Source organism: Canis lupus, chromosome 3, assembly GCF_003254725.2.
Source record: "Canis lupus dingo isolate Sandy chromosome 3, ASM325472v2, whole genome shotgun sequence".
Taxonomy (NCBI): Eukaryota; Metazoa; Chordata; class Mammalia; order Carnivora; family Canidae; genus Canis; species Canis lupus.
Window position 1 is genome coordinate 73,378,943 of NC_064245.1, and position 21,284 is coordinate 73,400,226.

At 35.2% G+C, this 21,284-nt stretch overlaps 1 protein-coding gene and 1 long non-coding RNA gene across 8 annotated transcripts in view; one reads left to right on the forward strand and one right to left on the reverse strand.

The window, feature by feature from the left end:
• Window positions 1-4,168: 4,168 nt before the first annotated feature.
• LOC112654174 (uncharacterized) overlaps window positions 4,169-21,284 on the forward strand; it is a 72,628-nt gene continuing 55,512 nt past the window's right edge. The window contains exon 1 of the long non-coding RNA XR_003132845.3: window positions 4,169-4,316. This is a non-coding gene — a long non-coding RNA (uncharacterized LOC112654174). The remainder of the gene's footprint in view (window positions 4,317-21,284) is intronic.
• Window positions 7,125-21,284, reverse strand: part of KLHL5 (kelch like family member 5) — an 88,398-nt gene continuing 74,238 nt past the window's right edge. For 6 of the 7 annotated variants that reach the window (XM_025438654.3, XM_035714507.2, XM_025438653.3 and 3 more), the window contains 3 exons: window positions 19,618-19,830; window positions 15,727-15,898; window positions 10,568-11,731 (listed from right to left, as the gene is read on the reverse strand). In XM_025438654.3, the coding sequence (XP_025294439.1) occupies window positions 11,675-11,731; window positions 15,727-15,898; window positions 19,618-19,830 (442 nt within the window). In that variant the 3' untranslated portion in view covers window positions 10,568-11,674. Of the gene's footprint in view, window positions 11,732-15,726; window positions 15,899-19,617; window positions 19,831-21,284 lie in introns of all 7 variants that reach the window. The other variant, XM_025438652.3, reaches the window with a different exon arrangement.

The window sequence follows — 21,284 nt, forward strand, 5'->3', positions numbered from 1 at the left end:
GGCTCAAATCTTTTTATTTTAAGATTTTTATTTATTTATTTATTCATGAGAGACACACAGAGAGAGGCAGAGACATAGGCAAAGGAAGAAGTAGGCTCCCTGTGGGGAGCCTGATGTGGGACTTGATCCCAGGATCCAGGGATCACACCCTGAGCTGAAGGCAGATGCTCAACCACTGAGTCACCCAGGCCCCCCATTAGCTCAAATCTTAAAACACTATGCAATTAATGAAAAAAAATGGCAATGTACTGAACAGCATTAACTATATAGTATCAATGAACAACTCAGAATCGGCACAATTTTAATACTTTGATGGAATATTAGGAAGTCCACAATCTAAAATTTCTCCTGCATTAAGACAAAGACTGAATGATTTTTATCAGTAAGAGAGAATGATTTCAAAATAATGACTATTAAAATGTTTAATATTAAGTCTTTTTTTTTTTTTTTGGTCAAAGAACTTGTCACCATTATGCAGTCATGGATATATTGGGATTTGGGTTCTCTTAACTAGCCTGTCGATATTTTGTAGGTTTTACAATTCTTTCTGAATACTCAAACATTATATAACATGATTATACTAATGGCAGTCATTGTAGTGAACCATATAGAAGACTAGATAGAATTTGAGAATTATCTTTCACCGTATTTTGAGTAATTACAGAATTAGTTTAATAAAATTAATAAAGTTTGGTATTGTTGAAAGTCATATGAATGAGAGAAATATTTTATCGAAATTGTGTAGATAGGACATTTCTTTGACCATTTTTCTGAAAATAATTTCCTGAGCACATATTACTATGTTTAAATACATTTCAGAAAGACAGTCTTCCTTGACTGCTAGAAATTGCCGATGAAAATATGGCCTGGAGTTTTCTTTGTGAGATTTTCTTTAAATGATTATAGAACTGTTCAGACTCCCTAGGTCTCCTGTAAAGTAAATCTGGGCTACAGCTTTATGGTAGGTGTGTGTGTGTGTGTGTGTGTGTGTGTGTGTGTGTGGCTTGTGGTCACCTGTTCTTAGAGATCTCAAGGCATTTTTTTTTTTCTCCTTTTCTCTTTCTCTTCCTTTTTCCTGTATTTTTTTCTTTCTTTCTTCTTTCTCCTTCCTTCCTTCCTTCCTTCCTTCCTTCCTTCCTTCCTTCCTTCCTTCCTTCTTTCTTTCCCTCCCTCCCTCCCTCCTTCCTTCCTTCTTTCCTTCCTTCCTTCCTTCCTTCCTTCCTTCCTTCCTTCCTTCCTTCCTCTTTCTTTTTCAATCTCCTAATAATGGAGAATGAGGTAGGTATTATCTTGGTTTGCCATTTCCCTTTCCCTTGAGCTGTAGCATGTTGAGGTCTCAGCTTTATAGAATAGAGTCTTTCTACCTTGGGCATATCTTGGGTTTTGACTTTCCTGGCCCATACCCTAGGAGGCCAACAAAATCAAAGGAAAAGTCCCGGAGTTTGGGGAATGCTCTTAGGGTAAAAGAGGTTCAGTGCTCAGCTCATCTTTCTGGGTCTTTCCTTTCACTTAGCTTTTTGTCTTCATAATCTTTAATATTTTGTTTGTTCTTCAATGCATTAAGGAGAATGTATTTTATTCAGAATTTTTGGTTGTTTTAAGCAGGATGATTCATCTAAATAGTCTACTCAACCATATTACCAGAAACAGAAGTCTGCTCTGAGTTGGTCATGTTTTTTCAAAGCTGTTCTTCATTTTAGACCATCAAAAATATCTTCTTAAATAACTTTGTTAAAAATATTCCATTTCTTCTACAAAAATACTATATAGCCTCACTGATTTGGTATAATTTGGGAAAAGCTCATGTAAATTGCGAAAACCTCTAAATGGTATGTTATTTTAAAATAAATTGTGTACTTTGCACATGCTAAATAAAGCTAGCAAAATATCTCGTAGTGGTCCTTGGGGGAACTTGAGCAGATAAAAATGATTTGCAATCTCATAATTATGTGACTAAATGGCTCTCCTAGAAGTGTTTGAGGGTGCTTGAAAAGTTTGTTCTTGGTATAGCACTGTGGTAGTCTGTTCCAGCTACTATAAAGAGAATATCACAGACCAGATGATTTATAAACAACAGAAATTTATTGCTTATAGTTCTGGAGGCTAGAAGTTCAAGATCAGGGGCCACATGGTGAGTGAGGACCCTCTTCTGGTTGCAGACTTCTGGGGATATCCTCACAAGGCAGAAGGATCTAGGGATCTCTTTGGAGCCTTTATTTAAGACACTAATCTCATCCAGGAGGCTTTATTCCCTCATGACTTATAAGCACTTCCCAAAGGCTCTACCTACTAATACCATAGCTTTTGGGGAATAGGATCTTAACACACGACTACTGAGGGGACAAAACCACTCTGACTATAGCAAGCACAAGGGCCTTGGTGTGAAGAAGTTGGCAAGCAGTGACATAGTCTGAAGGGAGTGAAGCCACAGCATGTGACATTGACTTAGGTAATGGTTCTCTATTGTGGCTACACATTAGGATCACTTCTGGCTGCGACTGACATCCTGAGATGGCACCAGGAGTCTTTTTAAAATTCATCAAGTAATCCTGATGTGATGCCATGGCTGAGAATCACTGGACTAGACAGTGCTAGCAATGGGGTGATCACTTCATAGCATTCTGGTTCTGGCTGGTATAGTATCCCCAACTATCATATCTGGTGGATGGGAGTGCTGAGAGATAGTCAGATGATATTCAACAAACATTTTAAAATATTTTTATTTATTTGACACAGAGAGAGCACATCAGGGGGAGTGGCAGGCTAGAGGGAGCAGCAGTTCTCTCGCGGAGTGGGGAGCTTGACACAGGGCCTTGATCTCAGGACCCTGAGATTGTGACCTGAACCAAAGGCAGACCCTACTGAGTCACCCAGGCACTCCTGGGTGACTCCAGCTCCATTAACTTACGTTAATGAATACTGGAGCTGGAAGGGACCTGAGCAGTCATCTAGTACAATCTTTGCAAAGACTATTTCTTACACAAGATTTATCTAACAGGGAAAATACAAAATTTCCCTACCACCCAAATATTGAGTTAAATGTCCATGATATTTGAAAATTGTAATTGTTGGGGCTTCCGGGAGGCTCAATCGGTTATGCATTGGCCTTTGGCTCAGGTCATGATCTCAACAATATATAACCTAGCTTCAGGCTCCCTGCTCAATGAGGAGGCCTGCTTCTCCCTCTCCCCTCCATAAACCCCACCCCCACACCACGGCTCATGCTCTCTTGCTCTCTCTCACTCTCTTAAATAAATAAATAAAATCTTAAAAAAAAAAAGAAAATTGTAATTGTTGTAATATTGCTGGGAGAAGAGAAAACAGACCATTTAGTTGATACATTTTAGCTGAAAGTGGTCCATATGGCTACTTAAACAAGGTCAGAGGGCAAGAGCAGGTCGACAGAGTATAATGGAGGCCTACCTGAAGACTGCATCCCTAGCAGTTAGTTATAACCATCTGGAGCTTCTTCATATTATTTTAGAGATCGTGTGCAGATAGAAATGACGTCTGTCATTCTTAATTTGAATAAAACAACAAATTAGCCAACATTTCTCTCCATCGCCTGCATGTATCTCATGCAGCAGTCAGCTTGGGTTTATCCTTCCTTCCTGTACATATTCTAGTTTTCTCACTCCCAGGCTCATGCTTTCTACCCCTCTCCTAATGTCATAACCCTCTTTCAAAATGTGAACAAGGATGGGATCCTTGGGTGGCGCAGCGGTTTGGCGCCTGCCTTTGGCCCAGGGCACGATCCTGGAGACCCGGGATCGAATCCCACATTGGGCTCCCGGTGCATGGAGCCTGCTTCTCCCTGTGTCTCTGCCTCTCTCTCTCTCTCTCTCTGTGACTATCATAAATAAATAAAAAATTAAAAAAAAAATAAAAACAAAAAAAACAAAATGTGAACAAGGAAATCTCATAAATTCTTTTTATTCTCTTTCAGAATCTGTTACTATAAACCCATAATTCAATACCCCCGTAGTGATTGATCTCAAAGACCAAGTCTATTCCATATTTACATCAACCAATAATTAGCAAGAGCCTATTATGTGAAGGTGCAACAGTGGGTAAAATGCTAAGTGCTGCAGTAGATACAGAAATACACCCCAGTATGTGCCTTTAAGGAACTCACATTCTTTCCATCCTTTGTGTCATAATCAATGATTGTATAAGATTTTAGTCTCCCTACTGCTCTGCTCAATGCCTTATTGATCAGAAAGTTTATGAGATAAATGAATTCTCAATTGGATTAGCTCCCCCCACCCCCAGTCCTTTTCTGCAGCTTTGCTACTGAGTTTGTAATACAGAGACAGGTAAGTAGGTCAGCTTTTGCCAAACTTACTACCTAGCATTTTCTTTCTTTGAAGTTCTCACACAGCCCAGCTATTCTTGTCACTGACACAGACAGCTCTTTCAATGACAGCTTCTCTCTAACCTCATTGCTCCCGCTACGACTAAGCAAGGACCTCTTTCCTTCTACAAACTTTACTCCATCTAAGTCTCTTTTGAGCTGCTCAGTTTATCATATATTTAGATTTGTAAAGATGCATAACTTTAAAGAAAACTGTTTGAAAAATTTAGTTGATTCTACTTCTCAATTTCAATGGAGTGTTTGTACTCTCTTAAAAAGTGACCATAGATTTTCCAAGTAGAATTCACTCAGAAAAATAGAAATAAACAATCTGACTAGTTTTGAAAACTAGTGTAGTCACGATAATTTTAATACCTTGAGCATGCCACCACTCCTGGTATAACCAAATGGTCACTGAGTCATTGTTTGCCTTCCCAGTCTCTATTATTTTTTAGGCAGAAACATATTATATAAGTAGCATTCATTCAACAATATAGAACTATTTAAAAATATATCAATTAAATATATGTGTACTATCCACAAAGAAATGTCACCGAATTGAACCAATTTCAGCTTGGGCAAAGATGGAATGCACTGAACATGGTTCTCATGCTTCCTTGGCTTCACCCCTTAGATATGTCTCATTAGCCAAAGGAAATAATTACCCAGGGCTGGGGGAAAATAGGGTAGAGTAAATGCTAGTCATGATGTTCATACCTACATCAATCAATACTGCATTTCTTCAAGAGATTCACAAAATGCCAGAGTTGCTCAGGCCCAGGAGAAGATACAAAACAAACATGGTATATTCTTAAGTTTCAGAGTCTCTGATAGGGGAATTGGTCCATTTTTATAAATCATGGAAGGTATCTGAGATTGAGAAGGATGAAAATGCCAAAAGTAGGCTTTAATTTTTCATGGCATTTGATTTTTTTACTCCAATTAAAAAATGAAATAGAATAAAAATATTACAGGGAAATTTATAATCCAGAGTAAAATGTCATTTTACTGAATATTTGTTCCTCAATAACAGTTAAGATAGCATAACAATTTTTTTTTAAAGATTTATTATTTTATTTATTCATAGAGACACACAGAGAGAGGCAGAGACACAGGCAGAGGGAGAAGCAGGCTCCATGCAGGGAGCCCAACTTGGGACTCGATCCCTAGTCTCCAGGATCACACCCCGGGCTGCAGGTGGCACTAAACTGCTGTACCACCGGGGCTGCCCACAATTTCAAGCATTATACAGAGTTTATGAAAAGATACTTACTTGTACTTTTAACATTAATGGAATGCCTGTTGTATACCAGGCATTGCTAAAGAGCTTCCAATCAAAATTTCCTCTTTGTCATCATTTCTCACTCTTAGACTAGAATTACAATCTAAAGAGATTTTCTCTCAGACTTTAAAAAAATCCATTTACTTGTAGATTACATTTAGAAAAAATCTCTTTTGGGATGAATATAAATGCAGAGTTTCAATCCTAATAATACAGAGAGAATGCCCATTGTTATGCATTGAAATAACAATATTAAATGTACCTATTAAGGTTTTTATTGTTGTAAAATATACATAAAATTTGTCATAAGTGGCAGTCAGTACCTTCCCATGTTGTGTAATCATCTCTAGTTCCAGAACATTTTTATCACCCTGAAAGGAAACTCCTTACTCATTAAGCAGTCATCCCCCACTCCCTCTTCCTTTCACATTTTGCCTGGTTCCACAAATTTGCCTATCTTGTATATTTCATATAAATGGAAGATACAATAAGTGGTCTTTCATGTCTGGCTTATTTTACTTAGCATAATGTTTTCAAGGTTCAGTGTTGTCGTATGTATCTGTACTTCTTTTTATGGCTGAAAAATATTATGTTATGCACCACAATTTGTTTATTCATCAGCTGATGGACATTTAGGTTGTTTCTACCTTTTGGCTACTATAAATAATGTTGCTATGAATATTTTTGTGGAAATTTTTGTTTGAACATCTATTTTCAGGGTTTCTTATTTTAGTGGGAGTATATATATATACCCAAGGGTGGAATTGCTTGGTCACATGGCAATTCTATGTTTAATTTATTGAGGATCCACCAAATTGTTTTCCACTATACCTATACCATTTAACCATCCCACAAGCAATGTACAAAAGTTCCAATTTCTCCACATTCTCTCCAACACTTATTTTCTGTTTTAAAAATTATAGTCACCCTAGTGGATTTTAAATGGTATCAAAGTATGGTTTTGATTGCACTTCCCTAATGAGTAATTATGTTGAGCATCTGTTCATGTGCTTGTTGACCACTTACCTTCATTGGAGAAATGTCTATTCAAGTACTTTGCTCATTTTTAAATGGGTTGTTTAGCTGTTTGTTGTTGAGTGTAGGGTTTTTTTTACTTATTTTGGATAGAATCTTACATGATTTGCAAATGTTTTCTCATTCTGTGGGCTGTCTTTTCATTTTTTTTTGTCTTTTCACTTTCTTGATAGTGTTCTGTGATGCATAGAAGCTTTTAATTTTGATGAAGTCCAACTTATCTATTTTTTGTTGCCTTATGCTTTTAGTATAAAATATGTGAAACCATTGCCAAATCCAAGGTCATGAAGATTTATGCCTATATTTTCTCTTCAGAGTTTTATGGTTTTATCTCTTATATGTAGATCTTTGATTTATTTTGGGTTAAAATTTATACATTTGTGAATTAAGTGTCCAATTTCATTCTTTTCCACATGAATAATGTTGTTTCAGCACCATTTGGTGAAGAGACTATTCTTTTTTTTTTTTTTTTTTGAGACCATTCTTTATTGAACAGTCTTGGTACCCTTGTTGAAAATCATTTGCTCATAGTGTATTGACCATAGTTTATTTCTGGACTTTGTATTTCATAATACTGGTCTATGTATTTATCCTCATACCAGTTTTTAATCACTGTAGCTTTGTAATACATTTTGAAGTCAGGAAATGGGAGTCCTTTAACTTTGTTTTTTTAAAGATTATTTTAGCTCTTTGGGTCACTTGCAGTCTCATATGAATTTTAGGATTAGCTTTTCCATTTCTTTTTTTTTTTTTTTTAGCTTTTCCATTTCTGCAAAAAAAGGGCCATTGGATTTTTGATAGGGATTGCACTGAATCTGTAGACTACTTTGGAGACTAAAGTCATCTAAACAATAAGTCTTCTAATCCATGAACGTGGGATGTCTTTCCATTTATTTAGATCTTTATCTCAGCAATGCTTTGCACTTTTCATTGTGTAAGCCTTGCACTTCCTCAGTTAAATTTATTACCAAGTACTTTATTCTTTGTGATGCTACTATAAATGGGCTTGTTTTTTAAAATTTCCTTCTTGGATTTTTAAAAATTTCCTTCTTGTCTTGTATAGACATTTGTTGTTGTTTTTTTTTTTTTTTTGTATAGACATTTGTGTGTTGATCTTGTATCTTGTAACATTACTGAATTTATTAGCTCTCAAGTTTTGTTGTGTGTGTGTGTATGAATTCTTTAGAATTTTTAATATATAGGATCATGTCAGCTACAGTCTTACTTCTTCCTAATTGAGATTCCTTTTATTTCTTTTTCTTGCCTAACTGCTCTTGCTAGAACTTCTGGTGCAATGTTGACTAGCAGTGGTTAAGAGGGCTTTTTCCTGATCTTAAAGAGATAGTTTTCAATCTTTCACCATTTAGTATGTTGTTAACTGTGGGTTTTTCACGAATGCCTTTCAATAGTTTGAGGAAATTCCATTTCTCCCTAGTTTGTGGAATGTTTTTTTAACATGAAAGGGTGTTGGATTTTGTCAAATTATTTTTCTTATCAATTGAGATGATCATGTTGTTCATATCTCCCTTCATTCTTCTTATAATAAAGAGCTTTGTTTTCAAGTCATTGTCCTAGTTTCTTCTAGCTGTTGATTCCTTCATGCTACTAATGTGATATATTACATTGATTGATTTTCATATGGTGAAACATCCTTGTATTCCTACAATAAATATTACTTTGTCATAGTGTATACTCTTTGTCTGGCTTGGTATCAAAGTAATGCTAGTCTTATTGAATAAATTAGGAAGTGTTCCTCCTATTTTTTTTTTTTTTGGACGAGTTTAAGAAGAATTGCTGTTAACTTCTCTTTAAATGTTTGGTAGAATTCACTAGTGAATCCACCTGCTGCTGTACCTTCTTTGTTGGGAGATTTTGATTATTGATTCAATCACTTTACTTGTTTTAGGTCTGTTCAGACTTTTTATTTCTTTTTGAGTCAGTTTTGGTATTTTGTGTTTCTAGGAATTTGCCCATTTCATCTAGGTTATCTAATTTTTTTGGCAATAAAGCCTTTTTGATAAGTAAATTTGTTTATGGTTCAGTCATCCAAAATGCCATGCAATTTATCTAATATTTATAAAATGTGAAGTATATACACGTTTTCTTACATTTACCTTTCTAAAGCAAATTGTATGTAAAATTCCATGAGATTTAAACAAAATTTCCCCACGAGGCTAAAGAACCAAAATTTTCTGAGAGGAGTATGACCAGTATAAATTTTACTTCTAAAAAGCATAAACTTTTTTCATTTTCTTTTTGTTAAAATAAATGATTGTTCATTTATTAAAATGAAACCTCTCTTTTTCTACCTAGAGAAAGAAATGAGTATGGACTCTCATGCAGAGTGCCTGCATTCAAATTCCTGTCCTACCACTTACTTGCTATTTGTGAGCATAGGGTAACTTCTCTGTGCCTCAGTCTCCTTACCTGTAAGAATGAGAATAATAATAGAACCTACCTCATAAGGCTGTTGTGATGGTTAAGTGCATTAATGCGTGCAAAAAACTTAGTTCTTAATTCATAATAAGCATTCAGTATTAACAAACATTATTTTTATAAGGTATCAGTAATTGAGGTTAAAATAAAGAACATCTAGACATAATCATCAATGAAAAAGCAAGTAAAAGGCAGCAATGTTGGATGATGGGTACAAAAAAGAGTCATATTTTCCTCTAGATTTATAAGACCCCAGACTAGGAGAAGAATGAATGTTTTGGCAAGTGTTCTGTCACTAGAAAAGAAATGGTTCTCTTAATTGGTATTCAGGAAAGCAGGTCCTCTTGACTATAGTTGACCTTTGAGCAACATGGGTTTGAATGGTACGGGTCCACTTATATGAGGATTTTTTTGATCAATATAGTACTGTACATGTATTTTTCTCTTCCTTATGATTTTTTATATAACATTTTCTTTTCTGTAGCATTCTTTAAGAATACAGTATATAATACATGCAATATACAAAATGTGTGTTAGCCATCCGTTTGTATTATTAAGGCTTCTTGGTCAACGGTAAGCTATCAGTAGTTAAGTTTTGAGGGAGTCAAAGTTGTATGCAGATTTTTTGCTGTGCAGGGAGTTGGCACCCCTAAACCCTGTGTTGTTCAAGGGTCAACTGTACAAAACTGTATTAAAAAGGCTCTCTCTCAGGGTAGAAAAATCAAAGGCACTATTCATGAATCCCATAAAGGAAAGGAAGGTCCTCAGAGAGGAGAATCAGTTCTTTTAAAATGAGTCTGGCCTCCACCATGGGCCACAGGTAATCAGAGAGTGGATGGTGAGTGTTCAAAGGAATAATCACAACTATAAGTACTTCCTTTCAAATTGCAGGCCTATGCCTCTTAGGAAAGCGATGATGTACTAACACAGTTCTGCTTTTGATTGTTTTGTTTTGTTTCTTAGATCTTTTGCTTTCTCTTCTCCTAGGTACATAAATATACTCTAAGGCTGATCCCTCCTTGTCATGAATACAATTGAATTTATATCCATAATATAATGAATAGATAAAACATTAATTATTGAATTATTTTCACTATCACTATTATTTTCTTTGTGGCCACACCAATAAAACGACCACAAGGTTTGTTTTGGGAATGGAAGTACTCAGTTTCTTGGTTTCCAAGGAAGAAACATTTTAAGAGCATTCAAAATCGGCTCCCTCTGCACCCCCAAAAAGAGCTTGGTTTAATTTTTTAGAGAAATCAACTAAAATGAGTCTACCTTGATATAAAATGTAAATCACATCAACCACAGCAGTGTATTTTAAAAGATGGGAATTTAGATTATGCTCATTTTTATAGTAAGACATAAGTTAATGACTTTAATATCTTAAAGGATTTATCATAAAATGTTACTGCCCAATGAGTTTTTTGCAGACAATAAACAATTCACTGAGAGTATTAACATTCACATGTGTAATTGGCGTTTACAAATGTACAAAACTTTGGGTAATAAACACTTTAAACTTATTTTTCAAAATTCAATAAACCCATTCCCCTCAAACTGTTTGATTACAAAGAAGCACAAAAGGTTACTAACAGCAGCAAAATGTGAGAAACAAAGCAAGGGAGGCAAATCCAGACAAGAGAACATAAGAGTATCTGAAGAGTTTTGTTAATATCAAACGACAAAATCAAGACATCTTTTATAATATAAAGGAAAACAAATCCATATAATTATTACTTAGGCAAAAGAACATTATAGGGTATATAACATTTATTTACTCTACATAAATTTGCATATCTTAAATTTAATGCAAAACACCATGTTTCTTTTTTTTTTTTCTTCCATGTTTCAATTCTAATTTGAGAATATCATAACACGTAGCTCTTAGGAATCCTAAATATAACTGGGTGAATATTTTAAAAGACCTCAAAGATCATTTTGTTTTCAATTGGTCATTATTGTTTTAACTCTCATTTTTCTTCATTCATTAGACTAAGTCAATTTAGAAATAAAATCCACAAAGTGTATATAATGCAGCTATTTCTGAAAAAACTAAATATTAGCATAGTGTTTAGTATGTCATTAAAGTTGTAGTTGCAGTTAAACAAACGAATAAGAATTACTGCAACTAATGTATGATAAAGTTACAAAGCAAACATTAAAAGTGTCATCTGGTGTATGTGCACTGTAGTAAAAGAAATCTGGATAACGTGAGTAAAATGTGGTTGATTATTAATAAATGAAATTCCCAGCTAATACCACATTGCATTTAGGAGCAATGCATTTGTCCTCCCTCATATGTTACATCAGGAACATATGTTCACAATCCACCAGCTGTAGTTTTGATTTGCTGAGAAATGAATTCCTAAGAAATGGAGGATTTAATCCTGGTTCATCCACTTGTTCCTCCCTTGTTTTACCATCTTCACTTTGAGATTGGGCACCCTGTGCCCAGGAATGTGGCATTGCAAATTTACTAAAAATGTATCCATTGGTAGTAGAATAATTTTACTAAATTCATAAGGAAGACAATATCTTCATTTAGAAAACAAAGCATTATGTTATAATTTGACAGTTACAACGCAAGCCCCAGCTCTTCCTAGGCACAGTGGAGCAACCTAAAACAAAAACAAAAACAAAAAAGACATATTTGTTGGGTTTATAGGTACAGATGTTGATAAAACCATACCAGTAGGTCAAATACTGAAAGAGTATGTACTTGTCAAAGAGCTGCTGACAAACTGCTCCCCCACCCTTACTGTGGGCTGGGCCAGGGCCCTTCTTCCAAGCCCCCTGCTGATGTTAAAGTTCCACAGACTAAATTGTTCGGGTATATCACATTATTATGCAGTATTCCCTTTTCTTTAAAGGTAATTGTAAAAGAAAATTGCTCAGGACTTATTCTACCTGAAACACTTTATTTGGCCAAAATGATGCAGGATATGGATAATGAGGAAATGCTGAACACTTTAACTTTGTAACCAATGTGGTGAGAACATCAAGTATTATCTAGAGAGGCCCTGGAACAGATATCTCAGAACACACCAGATATGCTGCATGCCTGGCTGCTTATTCCAGGGGAACCAGTAATTTCACATTTACTGACTGCCTTCTCTGTGCATGGCTGGAAAGTCTAAACCCATTTTACTATTTTTTAGCACAGTAAATAAATAATAAATACTACTCCAACTCCCTAGGAGTAAAAACAAACTTGGTGAATGAACTCTATGACGATGAGACAGAAGTGCAGGGTGCTAGGGAAAGGAATATAATCTTAGTTTATGGATAAGGAATAATCTTTCACCTACTTTTTTTTTTTTTTTTTTTTTTTTGAGTACCCTAGACACTGGAAACTAAAAGTGTGGACAAGGATAGCTTTTAAAGGATTACTTCTTTGAGCACAGTAAGACCCAAGAATTAAAACAATAGTATTTAGGGAAGAAGTGACTAATCCAAAGCACTGAGAAAATTTCTTTTGTACTTTTATATGTGGGGGCATGTAATAAAGTGTTTTTGTCAAATACGGGATACTGAAATGCCTCCCTAATCAGTTTGGCCTCTCTCCCAACCTTTCTAGACCAGCAAGTGGATTTTAAGAACACACCTGATGTCAGCTGTCAGAATATACTCAGTTGTTCTCTATCTGAATCAGGTGTTTTGATCACTGTTCTATCTCCTTGAACAATCAAATCACCTACTTTAAAACCGTACCTATTTACAGTATTTCAGGAGTAACCTCTAAGTCATTTCAATCAAAATGTCTGTCTGTAATTAGCAGCTTTTCTTAAAACACTGAAGACCTGAAGTCTTTATACTGTAAAGAGTTGATGTTGCCATGACAACCAGCTAGAAAGTTCAGCTTAGCATATTTACTAAATACAATGCAGTCACCTCTGCTTTGGGTCAAGGTAGCAGGGTGGGTGATTGCTTTGGACTTTATAATCTCATTCCCTGAACAAACGTCCTCCTGTCCATTTGTTAGAACACTAAATGGAAAACATTCGTTTTCCAGATTCTACAGTTATAAGTTCAAATTTAAGTGCTTACAAATAGTAATAGAGGTGGCATGCAAACAAAATGGATATGTGGTCACAGATCATTAATTTTGATAAGAGAGTGATTCAGCATAAAGCATCTGTTACCTATAATAACAAGTCTCAAAAACAGGCCAAAAGATTTCCTTAAAACTAGGCTAAGAGCATATGTATGTCAAATACAGCTCAGGAAAAGAGATTCTTACATCTCTTTTTGGGCTCCTTGGTTATCATTCACATTGCCATGGTGAGAGGCTGATGGTAGAAAATCACATCATTTCTTCTTTTTAAAATGATTTATTTATATTAGGGAGGGGGTGCAGAGGGAGAGGAGGACAGAAAATCTCAAGCAGACTTCCTGCTGAGGGCAGAGTCTGACGTTGGGCTCCTTCTCACGACCCTGAGATCATGACCTGAGCTGAAACCAAGAGTCAGCTACTTAACCTAGTGAGTCACCTGGGTGCCCCAATCACACAATTTCTAATGAAATTCTGTAGCTCTGATTTAAAATCTCAAATGATCTCTTCTGATCCCAGTGACCCCACTTAAACTTAAGAAACAGGATCAAGGGTCACATAAAGTCCCTTTTTCTATCCTCCTCATTTAAAAATACCCTGTCCCTTCTATAAGTAAATACACAATATACTCATATTCTCATCTTTTCCTCCAGCCTTGGAAGAGATCTTTCCTCCAGCTTGAGGAAAACCAGAATTTGCTCTCAATTTGGTTTCCTGCTTTTCTTTCAGGAAAGAACCCTTCATTGTTGCTCTCTTTTTAGCATCTGAAATCTCTACTCTGTTTTCACCTCTATTGTGAAAAAGACCTATGGCTCAAATTTCTAACTTCAACATTGACTTACTGTGTGACTTGGGTCAACTATTTAACCTCTCTGCATCTCAGATTCCTCATCCAATAGAGCCTGGTCCATAAAATGTGTTCAACAGATGTTAACTTTCTATTATCATCATTATTTGAAAATTGTATGCCCCTCTAGCTCATGCATTTACTTATTTTTCTCTTTATTTTTCACCCTATATAGTGGCTTCTTCTAGCACATCCTCAAAGGTTCTTATAACTTCATGAATGGCAACTTAGCTTCATTCATCCTTATACTGTTGAAACCTTGTCTCCTCTCTCTAAATGCTCTATTCCATTATTTTATCTAAGCCACTCTCTGGTCTTTTATTTGCTATTTTCTTCAGAAGTTGAACCTTCAATCCTACCCAGTAAGTGTAGAAAGAATAGATAGGACTTGGTAATATCTCTTGAATCCACCTATAGAGTTGATACTCAAGCCCTACAAGTGCTTCTTCTAAATGTTTTATTTTTATCCAGTCTTTGCTTCCCCTGCCCCTAACCCAATTTATCCTGTTTCCAACTGCCACGTGAACTTTCTATTAGTGCATCACTCTCCTGGTTAAAAGTCTCGACCGTTTCCCACTATCAAATTCTTGAAGCATGGCCTTCAAAGATTTCCAACCTGACCCCAAACTTGTTCTCCAATAAGAACTTCTGCTCTTATTAAGCAAGTATCCCTATAACCAGCCATCCTTCTTAAACATATCTTGCATATTTCTGCTTCAGTGACATTTCTTTTGTGTTTTCTCACACAATTTCCCACCTCTTTCTGCCCTTTTGAATTGGATTTTGAATTCATTAAGGATTAGCTTAAATTCAACTTCTTCTCACTAAAGCACTCTTAACAGCCATTGTATTTTTTTCTCCTTGATTTCCTACACCACTCAATGCCTATACAATAGCGTACTTCCTACCAACTGTTCTACATTGTGGGTTCTACCCTTACACATGCAGATTATACCTACCTAAGTAGCTAAATTCTGTGGTAGCGGGGATTCTTTTAAGTTTCACTTTCTTGATAGTACTTACCATTTCTCCTTGTATGTAGGAAAACCTTGGCTCAATTAAACATCTGAGTGTCTTTCAGGTGCCAGATACCGAATTGGCATGAAAAATTCCTAATTCTTTTCTTGGTAATGATGGAAACAAAGATCTCAAAAGATCATTCTTAGAAGTGCTAAGCTCTCTGGAAATAGACACAGCTGAATGTCTTCTGTTTATAAGCTTACCAGGTCAAGTTTCTTACTTCTTAATGAAATTTAAAGTTGCCATCTTTGTTAGGTGATGACCAGACACTTGGTCTGCTCCCATATATCACTGGCTTGAATATTTCAAACATTATTGCTCATGTATGCGTAAGTGATTCACATTTTTCTGATTTCTATCTTTGTTTCTTATTTTCCACAATCTGCCCTCCCTTTGCCATAGTTCTCTTGTGGTCCTATCTACTCTATCTATACTAGAACATCTCATCAATTCCCAGCAAATGGTGGCAGATCAAAACTATTAATAATTCCTCTGAGCAGTAATTTATACTTTAAAGATAATTTTGGATTTTAATTATGTTATAAAATTAAACATTCCTTGTTTCCATATGTTTATCAAGAGGTGATTTTATCATGCTTATGTTGATATTGGACAAAATTAAGAGGATCTTTTTACCAAATGAATTGTTTTAATAAAAACAGAGAAGTGTAATAATGAAAAATGAAATGCCATACCTGGGTCCACTCATTTGTCTGGGGATCATAAGCCTCCACTGTATTAAGATAAGTTTGTCCATCATAGCCTCCAACAGCATATAATTTATCACCAAGTAAACAGACCCCTACTGCATCTCTGCTGATGCTCATAGATGCCACTGCAGTCCACATATCTGTTTTGGGATCATATCTGAAAGAAAATTTTAGAACTGGAGCTGACATTGTCCTCACAATATTTTTATGTAAAAATAGTTTATGAATGAAAGATTTGCATGTAAGACCTATATCATAAAACTCCTAGAAGAAAACATAGGGGGTAAACTTCTTGACACTGGTCTTGGCAATGATTTTTTGGATTTGACACCAAAAAGTAAATGCAATAAAAGTAAAAATAAACAAATGGGACGTCAAACTAAAAATCTTCTGCATAGTAAAGGAAATCATCAACAAAATGAAATGGCAACCTATGGAATGGGAAAAAAACATTCTCAAATCCTGTATTTGATAAGGGGTTAATATCTAGAAGATATAAAGAATTATACAACTCAATGACCCCCTCCAAACCCTCATATAAACCAATTAAAAACTGGGCAGAGGGTCTCAATAGACGTTTTTCCAAAGAAGACATATAGATAGCCAATAAGTACACGAAAACATCACTAATCATCAAGAAAATGTAAATCAAAACCACAATGGCTGTTATCAGAAAGATAATAAGTGTTGGTGAAGATGTGAAGAAAAGGGAACCCTCGTGTACTGTTGGTAATGTGAATTACTGCAACTGCTATAGAAAACAGTATGGAGAGGTACCTGGGTGGCTCAGTCCACTAAGCATCTGCCTTCAGCTCAGGTCATGATCACAGGGTCCTGGATCAAGCCCCATATAGGGCTCCCTGCTTAGCAGGGAGTCTGCTTCCCCTCTCCCTCTGCCCTTCCCTCCAGCTCGTGCTCACTCTCCTCTTTCAAATAAATAAATAAAATCTTAAAGAAAAAAAAACAGTATGGAGATTCGTGAAAAAATTAAAAATAGAAATACTATATGATCCAGTAATTCTATTTCTGGGTATTTATATAAAGAAAATGAAAATGAAAACACTAATTCGAAAAGATATACTTACCCCCATTTTCACTGTAGCATTATTTACAGTAGCCAAGACATGGAAACCTAAGTGTTCATCAATGGCTGAATGGGTAAAGAAAATGTGGTACATATAGAACACACACACACACACACACAACCAGAATATTGTTTGCCCATAAAAACGAATGAAATCTTGCCACTTCAACAACATGGATGGATCTTGAGGGTATTATGCTAAATGAAATAAGCCAAAGAAAACAAATACCTATGATCTCACTTATATGTGGATTCTAAGACAAAAAAAACCCTAAGCTCATAGATTGGTGGTTGCCAGAGGTGGGGTGAAATGGGGGATGGGCATCAAAAGGGACAAATTTCTAGTTATAAAATACATTAGTTATGAGGATGTAATGTATAGCATTGTGATATAGTTAATAATACTGTACTGTATATTTGAAAGTTGCTAAGAAAGTAGAACTTAAAAGCTCTCATCACACACAAAAATTGTAACTATATATGGTGATGGATGTTAACTAGACTTACTGTACTCATTTTTCAATATATACAAATGTCAAATCATTGTTATACACTTAGATGAATATAATGTTATATGTCAATTACACCTCAATAAAAGAATACCTACATATTCAGAAACACCTGGGAGAGGCAGTATGCAAAATGGTTAGATAATGGGTTTAGATTTGAGCTGAAGAATCTCGAGTCCTTATTCTTCCAGTTACTCACTCTGTGGTATTGGAAAGTTACTTAAAATTGTTACATCTTAATTTCTTTATTGGTGAAAATACTACTCACCACCTAGCAAATGCACGGTAAGCACTCAATAAATGTCATCTTAAAGATGGGTTCATTTATTACAATTTTTTCCTATTGGCAAAGAATGCGTTCCTTTAACAAAAGTTCAAAGATTACAAAAATATATAAAAAATGCAATAGCTAGCCTCATTTCCTTCCAACTTTAATTACAGAGTCAAGTGGTAACCACTATTAACAATTTGGTTTGTATTTGATCTTCTAAATATTTCACTTTTTATTCTCAGGGCTTGAGAGGGTATTTCAGGACATGTTTTTTTTATTTAACTTAACGTTTTCTTTCCATGTAAACTTTAATATTTTTTTCTTTCAGCAAATACAAATAGTTTCATTCTTTAAGCCTACCTTTTATCTTATTACTGCTATCTAAAGTACATTTGAATGTATTTTAGAAAAAATATCAATATTTTCCTGCACACTTTTAACTTACAATATTAATAGATTCACTTAATAAATCCATAACACTTAACATATTCAAAAGAGCTAAAGTAAATATTGAAAACTGCTTTAAGATTTTTCGATTGCCTACTGAAAATCTGAGGAAATCAATACGTGAAACTTACGTAAGATGGCTCACAGACACAATCATTACAGCTGTCCACTTTTGAACCTTGTTCCTCTCATGAAATATATTAACTAGAACAGCCCAAAATTGTCTATCTATGAGCAGATACTTCATGCTAAAGTGACCTATATTGCTTCTAATAGTTCTTTTTTTTTATTTTTTTAAAATTTATTTATGATAGTCACACAGAGAGAGAGAGAGAGGCAGAAGAGGCTGCATGAAGCAGGCTCCATGCACCGGGAGCCCAACGTGGGATTCGATCCCAGGTCTCCAGGATCGCGCCCTGGGCCAAAGGCAGGCGCCAAACCGCTGCGCCACCCAGGGATCCCTGTTTCTAATAGTTCTTGTACAATGAACAATTTTTCATTGGGTGTACTACTGCAGTGGACCTGTAATTTACAGGATAAAGTATACAAAGACATTCATATTCCTTTCCTGGAATATAACATGCAGCAAGTATAGACTGGATTACTTTCTCCCTAACACAGATGAAATGCTGGTATAACTTTCCAGCTTTTTCAAAAGACAACAAACTAACCCTCCTTATAATTTTGCAGAAAGCACTCATTGTCATCAAACTTAGATTTCACTTTTTACCTCTCTTCCAATCATGTATAATTAAACAACACGCACACACGTGAATGCTTACTAACTTCCCATTGCTCTTTAAAATCCAGAATCCTTAGGACTCTTCGTGATTTGTCCCCATCTCTACTCTAGTCCGCCTCCTTTCCTGCCACTGTTTCCCTCACTCTGTTCTCCAGACACACTAGCTGCCTTTTGGTTTTCTGAATGAACCATTTCCTTCCTGCTTTGGAGGGTTTGTACATGCTCTCGTTGACTCTATATCCTAACTCCATTCAATTTTCTCCATTCTTTGAACTGGACTAAAGATAACAGATGGGAGCCTGAACTATTATCCAAATTGTCCATTGATGTTAGGCTCTTTACCTGGCCCCCGACTTGAGTTTCATGAAGCCAGTTTGGATGACTTGTATAACCTTTTAAGCCATATTAGTTTTTTATTTTATTTTAGTATTTCATAGTATTTCGTTTTATCAAAACGTGTTAGAAATGTTCTCCTTTTCACTTCTTATTTAGCCTCCAGCACCTATGCCTTCTCTCTGAAATTCATCAAGCTCCTTTCCTTTTCTTGTCAGGTACAGTATCCAGTATAAAATATGCACACAACAAATATTTGTCATATGACTCAATTAATAAATTATATAATCAATTGTAAGGTAATATTCTAGGCAGTATTATGAGAGAGAATCTGAGTAGACTGTTAGGAGATAGACCAAGAGATGGCCAGAGCAGACAACCCAGTGTTTACCAAGCTGTGAAGAACTGCCTTGCATGTGGAAGATGTTCATTAAGAAGTCATTAATCTGTCTAGAAGTGTCAGGCAAAGTTTCCCTTCACAGGAAATTACCTCTCCACACAGTCTGAGAGTCTGGAAGTCAAGTTGGATGCAGGAGCATCGTGTCCTCCAATAGCATACAGCAATCCATTCCAGGTAGTTACTCCTACTCCCCCTCTCCTTTTGGACATTTGTGCACAGAGCGTCCATTTATTAGTATGAGGATCAAAACATTCTACTGATTTGAGGCAAGAACTTCCATCACGACCACCAACTGCATAAAGTCTATAAGAATAAATAAAATAATAAAAAAAAATAGTGCCATTATTAAGATTAAGGCAGAGATTATTCTCAGAGTATTTCATCGAATTCGAGGTGCCACAGATTATAAAACACACTGTCAATTTACGTGCCATCAAGACAGAAGATATGCTACCAAAGTTATATGACATATGTATATGTCTATATATATATCATATGTATATGTCATATGTATATATCATATACATATCACTCTTATCACTCTGTCTATACATAAAAGAGAACAAACTCACATGAAAGCAATGACAACTATTTCTGACAAGTCACCACTGATTAAAAACATGCATCACAATTTTAGAGGTATAAAATGTGTCTTGGAATAGGGAAAATGTGGTATCTAAATATACCATGACTTATTTCTTAAATAACTAAAATAGGACTAGGTTATAAAGGAAAGAAACTAGCCTTCCCTGCACATACCATAGGCTAGACATTTTACCTGTATTAATTTAATCACCTCAATGATGCTATGAGAAGTGATTTATATTCCTGTTTCATGGGTGAAGAAACAGGCTCGTGGAGATTAAGAGGCTTATACAGGGTCAGAAGCAGAACCAGGACGCAGTTAGAGTAATGAACAGTTGTACTGTACTGTGAGCAGTCACCTGAGATGTTCTTGCAGTAGTGAAATATGAGAATAAAAGAATTGCTTGAAACAGTGGTATATAAATTAATATTTATTACAACTGAATAGTGATTCTTCATTAATTTAAATTACTGCAGAGAAGGATACTGTAAGTTATCTAAAATGAATACAGCATGTTAATGTCCTAAGTGTTGCCTAGTAGATAAATTTTAATTCATTACTAATCAATATACTGCATTAATTTAAGTCCTTTACTCAACTTGAAATATATAAAATACTATATTTTTCTAATAGTTTTTTCAAAAGAATAATAAATTCAGATCATTGCTTATTTAAAAGTCCTCACATTCTGAACTTACATATACATTAATTAATATTTAACTATATTTTTTACCTTAAGAAATAAAATTTGAACTATACCAAATGTCTGCCAATTAAAACTCTCAGTATTTACATTTACATATTTATATATATATGGTATCTTTAAGACATTTGTTAATTTTAATTCATAATGTAAAGTATACTATGCTACTTAAATTGGTTCTTAAGTGAGAAGATGACCATATCTTAGACAGCAACATATGGCTGTAGCAATATCTTATTCTAAACGTTGTATTAATAGTATGGAAACTGAAATTTATTTGCAACTTTGTTAAAATTATTTATCCATCAAAAACTACTTGCTTGTGTTAACTAACACTTGGTAGATTAATTGTCTGAATATGGATCACAGAATTTCAGAAGACATCAGCAATTAGAAAATATAACTAAAAAACCATGTACACACATGTGCACACACACACACACTAGGATTCAAGGCACCACCTCCTCT